This window comes from Megascapheus bottae, chromosome 4, assembly GCF_031878675.1.
Source record: "Megascapheus bottae isolate mThoBot1 chromosome 4, mThoBot2.hap1, whole genome shotgun sequence".
Lineage (NCBI taxonomy): Eukaryota > Metazoa > Chordata > Mammalia > Rodentia > Geomyidae > Megascapheus > Megascapheus bottae.
Window position 1 is genome coordinate 5923297 of NC_143512.1, and position 18875 is coordinate 5942171.

Below are 18875 nucleotides of genomic sequence, written 5' to 3' on the forward strand. Positions count from 1 at the left end.
TTTTCTTACTTCCTCTCCATAACTGTACAAACCTGTTTGATTATCACTGAAGACTAATAGTTTAGCCAAGTTTCTAAATCTCATAAGAACTTAAATAGAATTTACTGAATAAATATTCGGATTGTCTAATTTACTTTTTAAGCTGGAGTCGCTCATAGCCAAGGGTTACTTTCTAGTCAGCTTTGCATTTCTGTATTCAAGAAAAGTTCTTACATATCTCATTATGTATGTCTCTAGACAAAGAGGAGCTTTATGTGAGATAACATTTATTGATTAAAAACTAGAGCAATATAACAAATTCTTTTTGAGGAAAAGATGATGCATAATTCAAATGACTTCACTCATGATGAAGAATAAACAGGCCATATTCAAGAGTCAGACTTCTGGCATTTTCCATGGTATTGCATTTGAAGAGTGAGATTCAAAGCTCTAAGAGAAATTAACATAAATATTTAGAAATCATTTGCAGAAATAGAACTTTTCTCCTTCTTAACCTAGATGTATTACAGTAGCAATTTCAAGAGAGGGAAAACCTTTATTCAAGAACTACTGACTTACAAGTAGCCCACGGCTACAAAGATTTATCTCTCAACAAATGCTTTCTTCCACTGTGGAATCCTCTATATTTTGTAGTCATGGTAACTTATGTACAAGAATGTGTAGCAGACATGTAAAACTGTATGATCTGAAGTTAGTGGAGGAAGCAATTTCTTGCTGAGGCATTAGGTAAAATTTTCACTACTCTGAATCACAATGACTATAGCTTTATAATTTTAAATTACTTTAAAATTACTGTATCTTTAAAATTTTGGGTATCTCCTCAGAGAACATTTTTGAGTCTGATTGTGAAAATGGTCTATTACCTGTAACCAGGAAGGATATAAACACGACAATGGCCAAGAACAAGACAAATACGGGAATATAGAAAACATAAGGAAAAGTATTGGTCTTCAACATGGGAATATAGAAAACATAAGGAAAAATACTGGTCTTCAACAGAAGAATAACAGTAGCAACTCAATTACCACACTTTATACTAAATCTTACTCAGTGGACTTCTGTTTGCATGTCTAATAAAAGGTCCATTTGAAAACTAGCCACATGAGAGAGAAATTTTTTCTTTTGGTGATGGGGTTTCACAAAGCTCAGAGGCTTTGTGCTTCCTGACAAGTGTTAGGGCTTGAGACATGCTGTCAGCACATAAGAGCTACTTGAAAGGATGTGTTACTTATTTTTTTCATATATTTTTATTATAATTAATAGAAGGGTTTCATGATATTTGCCAGATAGATGGTGCATTAATTCCCATACATTGATACCCTTTCACATGTCTTGGTCCCCATTTCCCTCCCCCCACCCCCAACCCTCATCTTGTTTTCCCCCCTTCCCTATCCAATTTCAAATAACCAAATACAAACATATCCGATATATCAAGTAACAAAGTAAGATACTGTAACAATATGAGATAACCAAGGGACAGCAAAAGAGATGAGAGATAACATAGTACCTTAAGAACAACAATCATTCATTATATGGCTTATGTTTCTATATCCTAGAGATCCTTTCATTTAGAGTCCTACTATATGGCCTTTTGTATCAAGGTTTTGCTCTATTGCAAATCTATGCTGAGAGTCCAAGGTTTCTACAGATTATGACAAATGAGGGAAACCATTGAGCCTAAGTTCCTTTGAGTCTGGCTTACTTCACTTAATATGATTTTTTTCTAAGTCTTTCCAAAGGAGTTAGTTCTTTGAAAGAATTAACAAAATTGACAAACCCTTAGCAAATCTTACCAAAAAAAGAAGGGAGCATACCGAAATACACAAAATCACAGACGAAAATGGTAATATCACGACAGAAATTACCAAGATCCAGAGTATCATGAGGGAATACTTCTCAAACCTTTACGCCAACAAATTTGAGAATCTAGAAGAAATGGACGAATTCCTAGACAATATTAACATACCCACACTGGACCAAGAAGAACTAACCCAACTCAACAGGCCTATTTCAAGCACTGAAATAGAAATGGCAATAAGGGAACTTCCACCTAAGAAAAGCCCAGGGCCAGATGGAGTCACAGCTGAATTCTATAAGGTCTTCAAAGCAGAGCTCACACCAATACTCCTCAAGCTCTTCAACGAAATTGAAAAATGAAGGCTCTTTACCAAACTCATTCTATGAAGCCAGTATAACTCTCATCCCCAAACCAGACAGAGATTCATCAAAGAAAGAGAACTATAGACCTATTTCTTTGATGAACATCGATGCAAACCTTCTCAACAAAATACTGGCCAACCGTCTACAACAACTCATCAAAAAAATTATACACTATGATGAAACAGGTTTCATCACAGCGTTACTTATTTTTTGTAAATATGGACAAGACAATTAACTTTATCTACATAAGAATAACTCTTCTGGGCCGGGAGTTTGGCCTAGTAGTAGAGTGCGTGCCTACCACGCACGAATACAGGGTTTTCGATTCCTTGGTACCACATACATAGTAAAAAGCTGGAAGTGGTGCTGAGGCTCAAGTGATAGAGTTCTAGCCTTGAGAAAGTCTAAGGACAGTGCTCAGGCCCTGAGCTCAAGCCCAGGACTGGCAAAAAAAGAGAGAATATCTCTTCTATGCCCACTTGTAGTAGTGGTGTGAGTTGTTAAGGGCATTGCTAGGGAAAATGCTTTCTAAAAATACAGTGGAACAAAGAGTGAACTAACTCAGTAGTGATACTCACTAGATACTGTGCTGGAAATGAACTAAACAACTTGGTAGGTAGGGGGTTTGTGAGGGAAAAAAACTGGGAGAAAATGAGGGAAAAAAGAACACTGTTCAAAAAGAAATCTACTCAGTACCTGACCTATGTAACTGTAACCCCTCTGTACATCACCTTTACAATAAACATTTTTAAAATGTAATCTGTTCAAAATCATTATTTGAATTAATATATGTGTGTGTGTGTGTGTTGTGTGTCCTTTTCTACCTCTAGAATTCATGGGATATATATTGACCTCATGGAATAAATGGAAAAATTTCAAGCATTTTTTGGAGGCTCAAACCCAGGGCTTCATACATGCTAAGCAAAGACCCCACTGTTTGAATATGTTCAAATCCCATAACATTGTTTTTGAAAACTCCTTAAGTTTTTGTCCTTATGAATCTGTGTTCTGTTTTCTTCCTGTGTTATCTTTGATACATTGGATAAATCCCTATATCTCATTAGATTCCAGTTTCAGTATCTATAAAATGGGAGGTAAGAATAATACCATGTTTGTAAGATTATTTTCAATAATGAATAAGATAATTTCAATGTAGAGCCAAGCACTGAGCCTGGTACACATAAACACAAAATTAAAACCAGATGTATATATGTTTTAAATGATTACTAATCAAATATTACTTTTAATACCTTACATTTCTGCTGACAAGTAATGTATTTATATAATATAAATTATAGAAATAAGTATAGAAATAATTTTTATGTATATATAGTTTGAAGATATGATGCTTTCTCATTGTTAAGGTTACTTTTAGAAATCTTGTTCTGTACTATTGAAGTGAAATTTTTTTCTTTTTTTTGCCAGTCCTGGGCTTGAGCTCAGGGCCTGAGGATTGTCCTTGGATTTTTCTCAAGGCTAGAACTCTACCACTTGTGCCTCAGCACCACTTCTGGCTTTTTCTAACTATGTGGTACCAAGGAATCGAACCCTGGTCTTCGTGCATGCTAGGCAAGCACTCTACCACTAGGCCAAACTTCCGGTCCTGAAGTGAAAATTTTAAAAGATCATATATGAGGATGGGAAGGTAAACCAGTGCTATTACACATGTTTAGCATGTATAAGGCCCTAGGTTCAATTCACAGCACTGCAATCAACCAACCAACCAATTAATCTGTCAATTAGAAATGGCTTTATAAGGATGAATATTTAAGTAAAATATAAAGTTATAGATCTTCAGAATGTCTTCAGCGAATCAATTGTCTAATTACTCCAAGACAAGAGACAAAGTACAAAACATCCTGAATTAGCCTGAACAGCAGAAGGAGGTACATGTGCAGTTAGTGTAAAGGAATGATTAATTTCTTCGCTTTATCACTAATATGACATGGCCCTGCATTTGGAATGCCTTGATATTCTGAGAAGAAAGCAACTTAAGGCTAAAGGAGATGAATGTGAAAAGTATGATATCAGATAATGCTCTTGTGAGAACTCCCTCTGAAATGTTGGTGGAAGAGGCAGATTGGATCTCCCAAGTATTTTGGGATTGAAAAAGATGGTCACTAATGTGGAAACAAGAGCTTTATCTTGAGTGATTGTTGTTCTTAGTGTACTATGTTATTTCTCATCTCCTTTGTTGCCCTTTGGTTAATCTCATATTGTTACTGTATCTGACTTTGTTACTTGGTATATTGTATATACATTTATTTGAAATAGGGAAGGGGAAAAACAAAATGATTGGGAGGGAGTGGGGGAGGGAAATGGGGACAAAAACATGAGAAGGGGTATCAATGTGTGAGAAGTAATGCACCTACTATCTGGTGAATGTAACTGTAACCCCTCTATATATTACCTCAATAATAAAAAATAAAATGAAAAGACCGTCCCTAGTGCATTGGTGTGCTAAACTTTAGGAATGCTGTGCATAGCCAATGATATTTAAGTTGCAAAACCACTAATCTCATTATTGTCACACTGGGAAGTGGAAATCTTAGAAAATAATGGTTTTTTTGTCAGTAAAAGTAGTGAGCATTGGAGCTACTGGTAGTTGTAGCACTATCATACCTAATAACAAAATTCACTTGCTAAATTAGCAAATGTCCTATAAATTATTGAAACCATTTTTTCCTGTTATTTTACTCTTAAACTATTATACTACACCAATTTCATTATTCTATGAAAATATCATTGATACTTCCTAAGGATAGGAGCAAATTTGAAAAACACAAAATTCCTGTTCTCAAAATTTAAACTATAGGAACAACTATGATAAAGTATAGTAAGTACTGTAACTACATTAAAAACTATAGTAATAAAGACAATCTGGTATTTGTATAAAGCAAGTCATATAGATGAATGAAACTGAAAATTCAGAAATTGACCCTTATATTTATAGTCAACTGATTGTCAGTGAAACTGCTAAGATGAATCAGTGAGGAAAAGAATAGAATGTTTCAACATGTATAGCTGAGACTCAGAAACAAAGACTTTGGATCCATTATGGTATTGATATAGCAACAAGAAACAAAAGAATTGACAGAACTGACGATCAAGACATAAGAGCAGAAACTCTTAGAATAAAACATGCGAGTAAATCTCCATGATCTTATGATAAGCAATAGTTTCTTAAATATAACACCAAAGGACTCTTCTTTGCTTCTAATGACATCAGTGATGAATAATAAAGACAAACTATATTATGGGTATATTTGGAAATCAACATGAGATAGAATCTAAGGAAACAAAGCTTGGCACAAGTGGTAGAGTACTGGCCTGGAGCAAAAGAAAACTAAAGGGAGGGTCCCGAGGTCCTGAACTCAGATCCTGAGTTCATACATCATAATCAGCACACAGACAAGACAGTTTATATCTAGAAGGAAGAATGCTTACAACAGTAAAGAATGATCTGGAAGTGGAGCTGTGGCTCAGAGTGATAGAATACGATCCTTGAGCAGAAAAGCTCAGGGACAGCTCCCAGGCCCTGAGTTCAAGCCCCATGACTGAAAAAAAAACCGAGAATATTTTATATATGAGGCCCTTTTCCAATGTATAGCTAACAAAAGTCTTAATCTTCTTCCATTTAATGGTCTTTCTATTTCTCTTGTTATCTATGTCCTTTGTTATGCTGAAAGTTTGACCCAATCTCATTTATCCAGTCTACCTTTCATTTGTTGTAATTCTGGATTTTTTTTTAAATGTGTCAGTCGTGGGACTTGAACTCTAAATCTAGGCACTGTCCTGAGCTCTTCAGCTCAAGGCTAACACTCTGTCACTTGAACCACAGTGCCACTTCCAGTTTTCGGGTGGTTAATTGGAGGTAAGAGTCTCATGGACTTTCATGCCCAGGCTAGCTTTGAACCATGATCCTCAGATTTCAGCCTCCTGAGTATCTAGAATTGTAGGTATGAGCCACAAGCATCCAGCCTTAGGAAATTTTGCCTGCTGGCAAGGAGTCCCAGTGTTTCCCCTATCTTTTCCAGGAATATTTTCTTGATATCTGGTCTTACATTGAGGTCTTTGATCCATTTAGAATTGATTCTGTTGCAGGGTGATATATAAGGACCTAGCCAATTTTTCCAGCACCATTTGTTGGAGAGGCTGTCTTTTATCAAACATGGTTTTTGTCTCCCTTATCAAATATTAGGTGGCCACAGGTCTAGGGTCCATTTCTGGGTTTTCTATTCTGTTCTATTGGTCCTCAGAATTATTCTTGAGCCAGTATCAAACCATTTTTATTACTCTGGCTTTGTAATAGGGTTTGAAGTTTTATACTGATATTCCTCCAACACTGTTCTTCCTGGTAAGGACTGGGTATTTTATTAAGTAAATCAGACCCAAAGAAACAAAGATTGCATAGTTTCCTTCATTGATGTAACTAGAAGGGAACACACTGGATACTAAAAGACAAAAAATACACTTGGACATGACAAATAGTTCAGGTCTGTGACATTCACACAGTGAGACCAAAGGAGAATATTCTTAGGAGAGGATCACAAAGGTTTCAGTTATGTGCATATGATCATTACCACATGATATTTATCAAAATGAATTCCAAGAAATGAAAATAAGAGGTTTGTTTTTTTTTCTTTTCCTTTGCTTTTCTTTTGTCTTGTGTGTGAGTTTATCTTTCTTTGGGAGGGGGCAGGGTTGGAGCACAGAAATGGTATGACAAAGGATGAAAAACTGCAGCAGTGATACTCATTACACACAATGAACTATACAACGTGTGGGTGAGGGCACAGGTGGAAAAAACTGGGAGAAAGCATGGGAAGGTGTCACATGATTCCAAAGGAAATGTATTCATTCGTGACTTATGTAGCTGAAATCCCTCTGTGTATCACCTTTGCAATCACAAAAAATTATGAAAAAAGAATTATCTAATTTGAAGGCGAGCAAAGTATTTGAATAAATCTTCTCCAAAGAAGATATATGAATGGCCACCAAGGTCTGTGAATAACAGTTATTGTTAGTTATTTGGGAAATACAAATCCTAAAAATGAAATATACTTCAATCCTGTTAGGACAGGTGGATAAGAACACACACCTGCTCTGTGGAATTATGAGATCAAGACTAAAAAATCTTTTTATGATTTTAAAGACAGGGTAAATCAAGCTTATGAATGCATTGATAATGCATTTATACAACCCAAGAACGATTTGATTAAAGGTGTAATTGATGCAGATATTCTTATATGATGGGGATACTTTAGTTACCACTTACCTTACAACTCTTCATGGAGCTGATATGTGGCGATGGGTAGAAATGAAGAACAATTAAATCACAGAATCATGTTTTGCATTCACATTTTCTATAATAGTAATAGTCAGCTATTATCACGCAGATACCACAGTAGACTCTCCAGAGGGCTGGTTGCTGTTTAGGGTTCATGTTTTTACTTACACGTTGGCATAGCAGTACGCACAGGAATTAGGGTATGTCACATTATTAGAAGCACACAATGGACTGGATCTGATGGAACATATGTGTCTCTCCTGTGCAAACTTCTTTACATAATGATTGCACGAAATGACCTAAAGCAGAACTCACAGGTCAGACTTTCTATATTAAAAGAATCATAGCCTTCACCTCCCCACCACCTTGCTCTCTCTTTACTTACTGGTTACTTTATCTCATGATTTTAGTTTTAACTATGATGGTCAAAATTTTCTTCTACCTTTGCAGCCAGCCGTGATTACAGGCATATACCAGTATAGCTGGCATTTTTGGAGGTGTGGTCTTACTGACTTTTGTTCATGGGGGCGTCAACTCATAATTCTGATCTCTGCCTTGCAAGTAATTAGGATTATAGTCATGAGCCACAGGCCCAAGTCTATAATAATCTCTTAATAGTTTCTAATTTAGCTGTTTGAGTATTTCAGTTTTAGCAAAGAGAAAAACATTAGAAATTGTCTTTTTAAAACCACAACTAAAATAGCAAAAGAATGTCATACTTGGAGTGTTATGACCTATACTTAAAATCCTAGCATGCAGGATGTAGATGCAGATAGAACTTGTGGTTCCCCAAGTTCAAGTTATTTTCCCAGCATGGAAATATAACAAGACCTTGTCACTAATATATAAAAACAAAAACAACTAGTAAACTCTGGCATGTTAAATCCAGCAGCCAGAAACTTTGTGATGACTGTTTTACAGGATACCTCTGGCTTTGTAGCCCAAATCTTTGGCCATGTAATTCCTGTCTTCAACTTGTTAGAAAGGTAATAAAAAAAAATGGCTAAAATCTTTAGACAGAACTGTAACCACAATCAAGTTGCCTCTGCAATTGTGGTTTTACTTCTTCAAAGCCACCTTGTAACTATAGTTTTGGGGACAAAACATGTTATGCAGTCCTACTCTTATATAAACTGTATTCCCATCATCTGAGCATTAAGAATCTTGAATAGTAAGAAAAGGGCTGTCAGAATTGAATCTTCCTCAGTACAACCAGGGTTGCAGTTAGACGACCTTAAATGATCTTAAATACTAGGATGACTTGTCTACAGATGGGAAGGAAAGTTCGCAGGCATTATATAATAGATTAGGAATGCACTACATACTCTACTACTCCAGTGTTTTTACTCCATGGTACATCTGTCCATGAACATACTAATTCCACCTAATCTCTTTTGTATAAGCCTTCCATGGTTTTCATTACAACAATGTTTTCCAACTTGAGTTACTTGATTTCTTTCTTTCTTTCAAGTTCACATGATATTTTTCTTTAAAAACTTTTTTGACATGTAAAAACAATCTGTGTAAACTTTATTAACAACTCTAGGTTTTTCTTAAAGATATTAATAATAGGTTGGAAGTTATCCTACCTTTTTCTAGAAAATTTAAGAAAAACTATAATTACTAAAACGATAATAGACTCACTGGAATGTTAAATAAAATAACCATTAATGGACTATTAGAAGGTATTTAAATTACTTTGAGGAAAACTTTGCTTTTGTCCTTCCTTTACTGATTTTGTCCACACAGAATTGTTTAGGAAGGCTCTTCAATGATGGAAGTAACTTTTAAAAAATAGGGTGTATGGGAAGGATACTTGGAATTATATATACAAAAACACAAAACTGGAAATATCACGAACCTCCAATAGCTCACATTAACAAGACTCTAGGGTAGAGAAGGGAAATTCTTTCAGGGAGAAACTGGGTATTGTAAAGCATATGAAGTTGATCTTGAGAATACTGAGTCACTGTTTTAAGTAGGAAGAAGTCTCATTTGGATTTATGTTTTAGAAAGCCCATCCTCAAGATTAGGGCAGAGTTTGGGAAACTTTCTGATAAGAGCCTGGTAGGAAATATTTCACCATCTTTGGGCAATTTGGCTAGTTTCCACTATTCTATTTTGTTTTAGCCTGAATAGTTATTATGGGAACAAAGGGAGTGTGCCTTTTTTCCAGAAAATGCTATTTCATTAAATAGGAGGCCTTAATTAGCCACTCCCTGGATCAGCTGAAACCCAAGAAAACGAATAGCTATTGTAATAAGATTTGTTAAGTGAGGAGAACCTGAACCTGAGTAAAAACAGAGACATTCAGGAAAGGAGAGAAAACATCAAAGAACTACTAAGGAATTTCAATTGCCAATGGTATATAATGACATATATATTCAGGTCGAATTGTGTTTGTATTGCTGAAAGTGGACAGATGATGACAGTTGTTTATGGTTTAAACTAAAGAAACTCTACAATAGTGGTAAAACATACTTAGATAGAAGGGGCAAACTTACCTTAAAAATATCTTCCCCCAAAATATCTGAAACGAAAATGTTTAAGAAAATTATCAAATAATATAATGAAGTATTGGGAGACAAATAGCTGTTTATCCCATTAAGTAATCACATACAAATGAACATTATGAAAATAAAAGGTAGTTTCTCCACACAAATTTTATCTGGCACATATTTCATTTCTAAACATTCTTTTCTTCTTCTTATGCCTCTGGCCCTTAATCTCCCAACTGGGAACTCAACCTTAGCCCCATTCCTCCATATAATGTTGACTTTGACTTTAGGCAGAAGGGATTTAAACTCGAGCTTCATACTCTGAGGTTTAAGGGCATTATCCACAGTTAGACTGCTCAGACACTAGGCAGACCTTATTCTTTTTTTTTTTTGAGAAAAATAGTGATTTTATTATGCTTAATACTTCAGTACTTATCAACGAATACTTTTAGTCTTAGGGAAGCATAGCATACTTTAGGAAACACAAATAACTAAAAATATAGGAATCATTGCTGTATAAGGGAATGAAATTGTTACTCAGGGGCCTCTGAAAGCCTGACTTCTCTGTTTCCAGTGCAGCCTCTGCACTGGAGGGCTTTATTTAAATAAACGCTTGGGAAATGTCATTTCACAGGCATGTCTTATAGTTTTGTGATATAACTTCCTTGCCAGTGTTTAATGGCTGTTTTCCAATTTTTATAAATCACATCTCTTACCTTGAATGCATACAATTTAAATAGCCATGAGGTGTTTTGCTGTTGTTGTTTCTGTTTTTATGTTTTTTGTTGTTGTCTGTTTGTTTTCATGACTTTGCTAGGGCTTGAACACTCAGGTTCTTGCAGTCATACTTGGCTGGCACAATACCTCCCACTAGAGCCATAGCTCCACTTCTGGCTGCTTTTTCCTCCTCCTCCTCCTTCTGCTCCTCCTCCTCCTCCTTCTTTTTCTTCTTTTTGACATTTTAAAACTTCATTTCATTTCATTTACTTATTTATATTTATAAATATTTATATTGTTTATTTATTTATATTGTTTATTTATTTATTTATTCATTCATTCATTTATTATTGCCAGTTATAGGGCCTGAGTGCTGTCCATGAGCTCTATTGCTGTACCTCTTGGAGTCAGAGCACCACTTCTGGTTTCCTGGTGGTTCATTGGAGATAAGAATCTCATGGATTTTTGTATGTACATTAGATTTGAACCTTGGTCCTCAGATGTCAGCCTCCTGAGTAGCTAGAATTACAGGTGTGAGCCACCAGGGTCAGCCTCTTTTTTTTTCTTTTCATTTTAAGGGGCTGTTCAAAGGGGTTTCAATTCAACATATCAGTTTATGAGTACCATGCATCCTGGTCAATATTAACCCTAGAGTAATTCTTTATAGTTATCCTAGTTGCCTCTTAAGAGAAAGCATGATTTCCTGCCTAAGTTTCTGAATATCACCAGCCTTGAATGTGCCTTTTGGCTAAACTCTACTTCCTCATACCAAAGACTTTTTTTTTTGGCTTGAAATCGGAGTCAATATCCCCTTACCCCATGTAGAAACTATAACTTTGACCTTTGTTCATATTTTACATATTTTGACAGCCTTGATTTCTTTCAGTGACTACTGCAAGTGAAAATTCTCTTCACCTCTCCTCTACTTGTGCTTTTCAGTGGATTGTTTTATGTCATGAAATTCTGTTGTTGGTGTCACTGCTGGAGTTAGAAAGGACATGAGCTCTAAGATCTGATAGCATCTAATGATGATCTAGTAGTAACTCCAGTAAAATCCTACAGTGTGTGAGTGTGTGTGTGTGTGTGTGTGTGTGTGTGTGTGTGAGAGAGAGAGAGAGAGAGAGAGAGAGAGAGAGAGAGAGAGAGAGAGAGAAAGAGAGACAGAGAGAGACAGAGACAGAGAGAGACAGAGACAGAGAGACAGAGAGAGGGGGAAGGAGAATAAATAAAGACAAATTGTCCCATGAATATTACAACCTATAGATTTTCAAAATATCTCCATTGAAATTGAATATGGGAGTGTTTTTGGAATCTTACTCAACAATTAACTGAAAAGTTTCAAATTTTACTGTATCCAAATAACAATAATCATCAGTGTGCTGATTATTAGCAATTATTAGCATTAAAGGCTAAGTGTTCATTCCTTCCCCAAGATTCTTTGACAAATCCTTACATGAAAGACAACCTGTGGCCAAGAAAACTAGGAAGAGAGTGTTTGTCTTTTCCATGAAGAGCAACAGAAGTCATACACCTGAGATCCTTCAGTCACATTCACTAGCAAGCTCCTCAGTGCTCCATTCTGCTGCTGAACCCAGAGCCATAAGCCCAAGCTAAGAACTTCAGATCTCATTGTGAAGTGAATTTTCAAGTAATCTATTTACATGTGTCACCAAGGAAAGTGTCACCAGGTCAACAGAAACTAAGAAGAGTTCCATGAAAAATAATTTCATAACAGGCTCTAAAGCCAATGTAAGACAACATGATTCAACATGGTTGTGTTTCATTCTCCCTTTTTCAAAAATCACACGGAAACAAATATGAGTTCTTCTGGGAATTATTTTTCAAAGCAAACTTGTTTGCCATCTATTTTTTGCTTTCTCTTTCTCAAGATTCTGACTTACTATATCCACAGTGGAGAACTGATAGAATGGAGAAACCAAAATTTTAGCTAAATTTTGGCATCTTTGTCTCCTTTATTCCCTACAGGAAATCATCACACCATGGTAGAGCCCTGACTTTAACCATTATTGTTACCATATATTACCAGCTTTGACATTCACGAAGCTTTAAATTATCAGATGTATCCATGGGAATCAAAGGCTGTTCTATGGTATACCTGTGGTTTACGTCTGTCGTCCCAGATGTTTAGGAGGTAGAGATCCAGAGAAATACAGTTCTAAGCCTGCAGATGCAAAAGGTTATTAAGACTTTATCTCAACTAATATCTGAGTGTAGTGGCACAATCCAGTACTCCTAGCTACACAGAAGCATAAATAGGATGATGGGGGCTTCAGGCTGGCTCAGATATAATTACAAAAATATAATTACAGCGTACAAGGGTTAAGGGCATGGCTCTCTTGTAGAGAATAAATGCATAGGAGCCCTGAATTTGATGGCGCAATAGAGTTAGCGTGAGTGCTAAGGAAGCCTATGTGAATCTACCTGTTCTCTGTTAGAAATTGATTTATTATTAGTGGGAAGATCTCTGACAATGTCAACACCTGAGAAGGGGAAGCTTCATGGATGTCTTACAAATCCAATGGTGATGAAGCTGGGATGTTCTTGATGATTTGACCATCCACGGTTGTAAGAATGTTTTGTCTCTGAAAAGTCAAGTGTATTTTGATGGACCAAGAACTTGTCATCTCTATTATGTTCTGTCTCAGAGGCCATACATAACTAGTCATCATCAGCTGCATAGTTTTTGTCAAAATGAAGGGCAATATGAGTCACTCTACCAAGCATTAGGAAATGACTTCAAGCAGGAATTGAAGAAAGTGTTTTGAACTTTGCTAAACTCATTGAGCAAAGTGAATTTTCAACAAGGAATCCCTTGGTTCCATGCACTACTAGTATTATTTCTTGCATTGGAGTTCATGGTCTGAATGGTCTGCTTCTTTTTTTCTTTTTAAACATTCTGAGGGACATAAAGCACATGACTTCAAAAGGGTAAGCCATAGCTAGGTGTCAGTGGCTCACACAATCCTAGCTACTCAGTAGGCTGAGAATTGAGGATCTCAGTTCAAAGTCAGCTCAAGCAGGAAGACCCAAGGGATTCATATCTCCAATAAATAACACAAAACAGCTGGAAGTTGTGGAATGGCTCAAATGGTAGAGTGCTAGACTGGAAGAAAAAGCTCGGAGACATCACATACGACTGAAGTTCAAGCCTAACACACACACATATAAAAGCTTACAAAAGTTAATTTTCTGGAGATAATTGGAAACATTTAGAAATCTGGCTAGATAACCTGTTATGATACTTGATTTAGGATTATGGTGTTGCCTGAGGAGCACAGTGCAATATTGTTCAAGAGGTTAAGTCATAAAGTCAACTCAAATAGTATTTTTGACAGTCCCAACTCCATTTCCTGTGTGTGTTAGAAAATATGTTTGTCATTACTAAATCTAATTATTCTTAAGTAAGATAAAAGAGGAATTATTCATTAACTTGTCACTTTCCTTTTGTTTTGTCATACATACTGTCTACGTTTCATAACAAAATCAGGTGTTATCAAATGTTTAAAATCTAGCTTCTATAATCTAAACATATCCAGAGATCTGTATGTAAAGTTGTGTGATTTCACCATGCTGTACAACACTTTGTCTAGGAGCTTGTACAAGGTTTATTTCAACAAATGTTAGCAAAACTCAGGAAGTACACAAGAATTATCTTAATGATCGATCCTCTATAATATCTAGGACTACAGTTAGGACAAATGAAGAGATAGAGAATATGAATCTCTTAACTCACTGTCTTTGATAAAATAATAGTAATTTTTGTCTCAGAAGGTAGTGAGTTTCTACTCATTCTAAAGATCCCAGAAGCAGCCTAGAAGGGCAAATACTTCCTGCATTGCACTTTCTTCCTGCATCATGCGTGAGGACTGCAGAAGCAGCCACCAATGGCTCGGACTTTTAAGATTGATACTGAGGATTGATATGCTGCGCTTATTCTCTACTCTTATTCATAAACTTGTTTTCATCACGAAATTCTGTGGAATATATACAAGTGCAATTGTACATATTTTAACCGAAGAGAGAGGAAACTGAGCCCTAGCGGTTTATACAGCTAGCAGACTTAGAGCTTGAGAAAATGTGAGTGTGTGTAGGTAAGTGTCCATAATCTCAAGTACTTAGGGATGCTTCGAACTGAGGGACTGAAATTTGAGGACAAACAAACAGAAAAGTTAACTAGATCTCATCTTTTGAAGAAAGGTTGGCCGAGCCCTTCATGTCTATAATCCTAGCTGAGATTGAAGGATTCTGTTTCCAAGTAAGCCAGGGCAATAAACTTTGGGCCTGGGTGCTATCCCTGAGCTTCTTTTCCTCAAGTCTAGTGCTCTAAAACTTAAACCACAGTGCTCTTCCAGATTTTTTTGAATAGTTTATTGGACATAAGAGACTCACGGACTTTTCTTGCTTGGGTGGGCTTTGAACAGTAAACCTCAGATCTCAACCTGAATAGCTAGGATTACAGGCATGAGCCACCAGGGCCTAACTCTGTGAGATTCTTATGTCCAATAAACTACTCAGAAAAAGCCAGAAGTAGCACTGTAACTCAAGTGGTACAGTGCTAGACTTGAGCCAAAGAAGCCTACGGTCAATGCCAAGGCTTAGAGTTCAAGCCTCAGAACTGGCAGAGATAAATAAATAAATAAATAAATAAATAAATAAATAAATAAAAAAAATAAAGCAAGCTTGGCGGGAGGTGTGGCTCATGTGGTAGTATATCAGCCTAGAAGGTTGCCCCGGCCCGCAGGGTTCAGTCAACTGAGACCCGAGAGGGAACCGTACCTAAATGAGTGGGACAGACAAACACAAAGAATGAGACCAAGACAGTGTTCTGATCAAGGTCTGTTTATTGAAAGTCAGAGGGGGTTTATATAGGGCTTTAAAGCAGGGGCTAGCTTGCAAGAATATCAAGGTAAGCAGGAAAGGGGGCCTGAGAAAACAAGACATGGGGCAAGTTAACTTGTCGAGATAACAGTTCAAACATTCCTTAGCATAAGGCAGAGCAGTCTATAGATTAACTTTGTCAAGATAGCCTCTGGATGTCTCTGTACACAGAGCAAAGCAATCAGTAAATAAAGATAATGATCTAGATGTCTCTTAGCACAAAGTAAGCGGCCTAAAACTTTTTTACTAAGCTATCATATTAAAAGTATTAGACAACAAGTTAAGAGACCCTGAGGCAGTCTCCAACAAGTCCCCCTTTTTTTGTTTTAAATATAGAACGCATATGGCAACATTGGTGACGATAGGCATTAATCTGAGAGGGGAGACAGAGGCACTGATCCTTCATGCACTTTGGAGGTGGAACAAGGGGAGCGAACTGTTGGTTGGCAGTCGAGTCCCTTATTCAAAGCCTCGGGTGTTGTTTTGAGAAGGAGGGGGTTGTCAGGGGAAACGGTCCCATGATGATGCAACACCAACCCCTATGCTATCGTGCGTATCTCTCAAGGGGTCCCACTTGCTAGCTTTACTAGCCCCTTTGCACTAGCAGTGCACCTCTTAAGCAGATGCCTTCACCCAGAGGGTGTGCGCTATGTGGGACTAAGGCGCAGTCTCCATAGGAGAGCCATATGGCACATCCAGGTCTTCAAGAGCCAATTGATGATAATGGATTTGTATGGGTTTTGCCATCAGGGTATCTACCTGCTGCTAAATGAAACAAGCCTATTAACAATACATGGTCCAATCATAGCAATTAGTAATAGAGCAAGCAAGGGTCCTAGCAGGGGCAAGAGATAAGGTAAGAGTCCATTGAATCCGCTCCAGAGGGGGTTATCAGCCAGCTCTTTTCGCCTTCTTTCCAAATCCTCCTGAAGGTTTTTGATTTTGTCCCCGGACGATGCCAGACTTATTTGCATAGAAGCAACATCGTTCCTGTAAAGCCAAACAGATACCTCCCTTTTCCACAGTTAAAAGATCTAGCCCTCTCCTGTTCTGAAGTACTACCTCTGCCAAGGAATCTAGCTGGTCCTGTAAATCTCGGACAATACTGGATAATGATTGTACATCTCCAATTCCTATCACCAAGAGTTTTTCCAGTCCTCTCAGGAAACAGTTGTGCGGTGGTGGTGGAATCAGGCAGGGCAGAATATATGGCAGCAGCTTCATCTCTCAGGAACTCCAATGGATTGCCTGCAAATTTCTGCACAAACTGGTTAAAGAAGCTTAACCTAAGGCCTGACTTTGGTGAATTCTCCCAATGATTTCCTGGTCCCTTTATCTAAAGGGGAATGATGGCCGGAGATTCAGCTTCTGTAACTTCTTCAAGCTGACTCAGGGGCGTTGTCTCTGTACTTGACCAGGGACCTTAAAAGGTTTAGCCTATTTTACCAAGGGGTTGCCAGGATTAGCTATCAGGAGCAATGATTTGCTCTGAACTAGAGATCATATTCAACATTTAACAACTGCACAAACCTTCTTTGGCTACAATAGTTCAGCTTACTTAGCATCCATTTGCAAAGGCATCTTCTTGATTGTCTGGAGAACTTAATCCCTGCGACTCTAACTATGCTTCAGTTGCCAAATCTAAACAGATAGTAGGGACACAAGCCTCAGATCCACAAACTTTCCTGAATTTGTGGCTGGTGTCAAACCAAACTTCACTTAGTCAGAACTACCACTATCACAGATGATTGACAAGCCCCTGCCCAGTTATGAAAGGCACGGGCATTAGTAAGGCATGCTTACAAACTATTCTATGACCTCCCGACTCTGATTAATATTGAATAGCTAAGCACAAGTGACTCTAGGATCTGACACCATCTCTGCCATCCAAGCAGCGGCTTACTGCATTATTGCTTTTTGTCCCAGTGGTGTCTCTCCACACAGGGAAGAACATCCCATTGGCACTTCACTCTGTTGGTTGCTGGACTTGAACTCAGCAACACTTTAGTCTTTATTTGCATTTGAAAAACCTTCAAGGGCTCAAGGAACTTCCTTTTGTCTCCAGGCCCCCTAGGGCTCAAGGCACTCCCCTTGCCTTAGAAGAGGCTTTGTGTTTTTTCCTGCAGTTTAGATTACTGCCTAGAACTCCTACAACAGTTTAAACTCAAATAACACTTTTTCCCTAATGCAAGAACTACGGACATCAGTGCACCAAAAGTCTTAAGTCTGGACTTAGTTTCCTTCCCTTTTTTTTTTAAATACACCCAATTGCATGGAGATAAACCTTTAAAATACTAAACATATTATCCACACTTTACCATCAGATTTCTAGTGTCAGTCTGCAAGGAAAAAAGATGAAGATGATCCTAAGTTTTCCGTCCTCTCTCTTGGCATTTGATTACCTAAACAGTTTTAAAAGACAGGCAAAGTTTCTGACATTGATAAACAATTTACAGTTAAATCTCTAATACATGTCTCCAAGCTTTAACTTAAGGAAATAAATTTCAAAGTCCTTAATTTTTCTGAGCTAAACAGGGTACAATGTTTACAATGCAAACAGCTCTATGCATTACAATATCAAATTTTTAAAATGCAGATTTTAGGATCTTTAGAAAAATACTTTTTACCAGTTTCTCTTTAAAACAATGCACCTTTGAGACATAGGAAACATTTAAACCTAATACTTTTCCTGAAGTTTAAACTTAAATTTACCCAATGGCTTTTGTGTTTCAAGTATAAATTTATCCATTTTTACATTGCATGCTGACAATTTAATCTTGAACATATTCATTCACACTCATTCACACACACATTCATACTCAAAGATCTTAAAGCGCGCAAAATTAATATCAGGTGTACATTTTCCAGAAGTTTAGTGACAAGAGATTTTTTGCTAATCTTATTCTTGTGGGTAACAACCAAGTTTTAAAACAAAGGTTTTTAATGAAGTGACTAGCTGAAATTTATTTTTTCAGAGCTAGTTCCTGATATTAGACATATTAGCATAATACCTTTTACAGATGAAAGTTGGGTGGGAGTCTTAAAAACTTAGGAGAACTAAGACTGAAGTTTGTGTCCTGCCACCAACTGTCTCCACACTGTCACTTCAGCAGGTTGTAGGAAAAAGGAAGCTAGACGAAGCCTGCAGCTGCTTTGTCTGGCCTCTGCTCACCTGAACTGCAGCCGATTGGGAGGGGCCATACCAGGCCCGAGTGGGGCCAAAACTTTTACTTCCCAGAAACATTCAAATAGATAACAAGGATGTGCTTGAGTACACACAGAAAAACCACAAGGATCCATATTTAGAACTG

At 37.2% G+C, this 18875-nt stretch overlaps 1 protein-coding gene across 1 annotated transcript; it reads right to left on the bottom strand.

The window, feature by feature from the left end:
- Positions 1 to 249: 249 nt before the first annotated feature.
- On the bottom strand, positions 250 to 12281 carry LOC150063910 (ovomucoid-like). The gene is made up of 4 exons (XM_090331079.1): positions 12119 to 12281; positions 9955 to 9980; positions 7619 to 7749; positions 250 to 429 (listed from the first exon to the last, which is right to left on the bottom strand). Exons 1-4 carry the CDS (start codon positions 12171 to 12173, stop codon positions 369 to 371), a joined length of 273 nt encoding a protein of 90 aa, XP_090187205.1. The 5' UTR covers positions 12174 to 12281; the 3' UTR covers positions 250 to 368.
- Between the last annotated feature and the right edge of the window lie 6594 nt (positions 12282 to 18875).

Excerpts from the sequence above, each read along its gene's own strand:
- LOC150063910 (XM_090331079.1), bottom strand. The coding sequence starts at position 12,173 with ATGGAAAAGACAAACACTCTCTTCCTAGTTTTCTTGGCCACAGGTTGT. Across the intron at positions 9,981-12,118 it reads GGCCACAGGTTGTCTTTCAT|ATATTTTGGGGGAAGATATT; the intron begins GTAAGGATTTGT and ends TTTTCGTTTCAG. Across the intron at positions 430-7,618 it reads GCGTACTGCTATGCCAACGT|AGCTTTGAATCTCACTCTTC; the intron begins GTAAGTAAAAAC and ends AATTTCTCTTAG.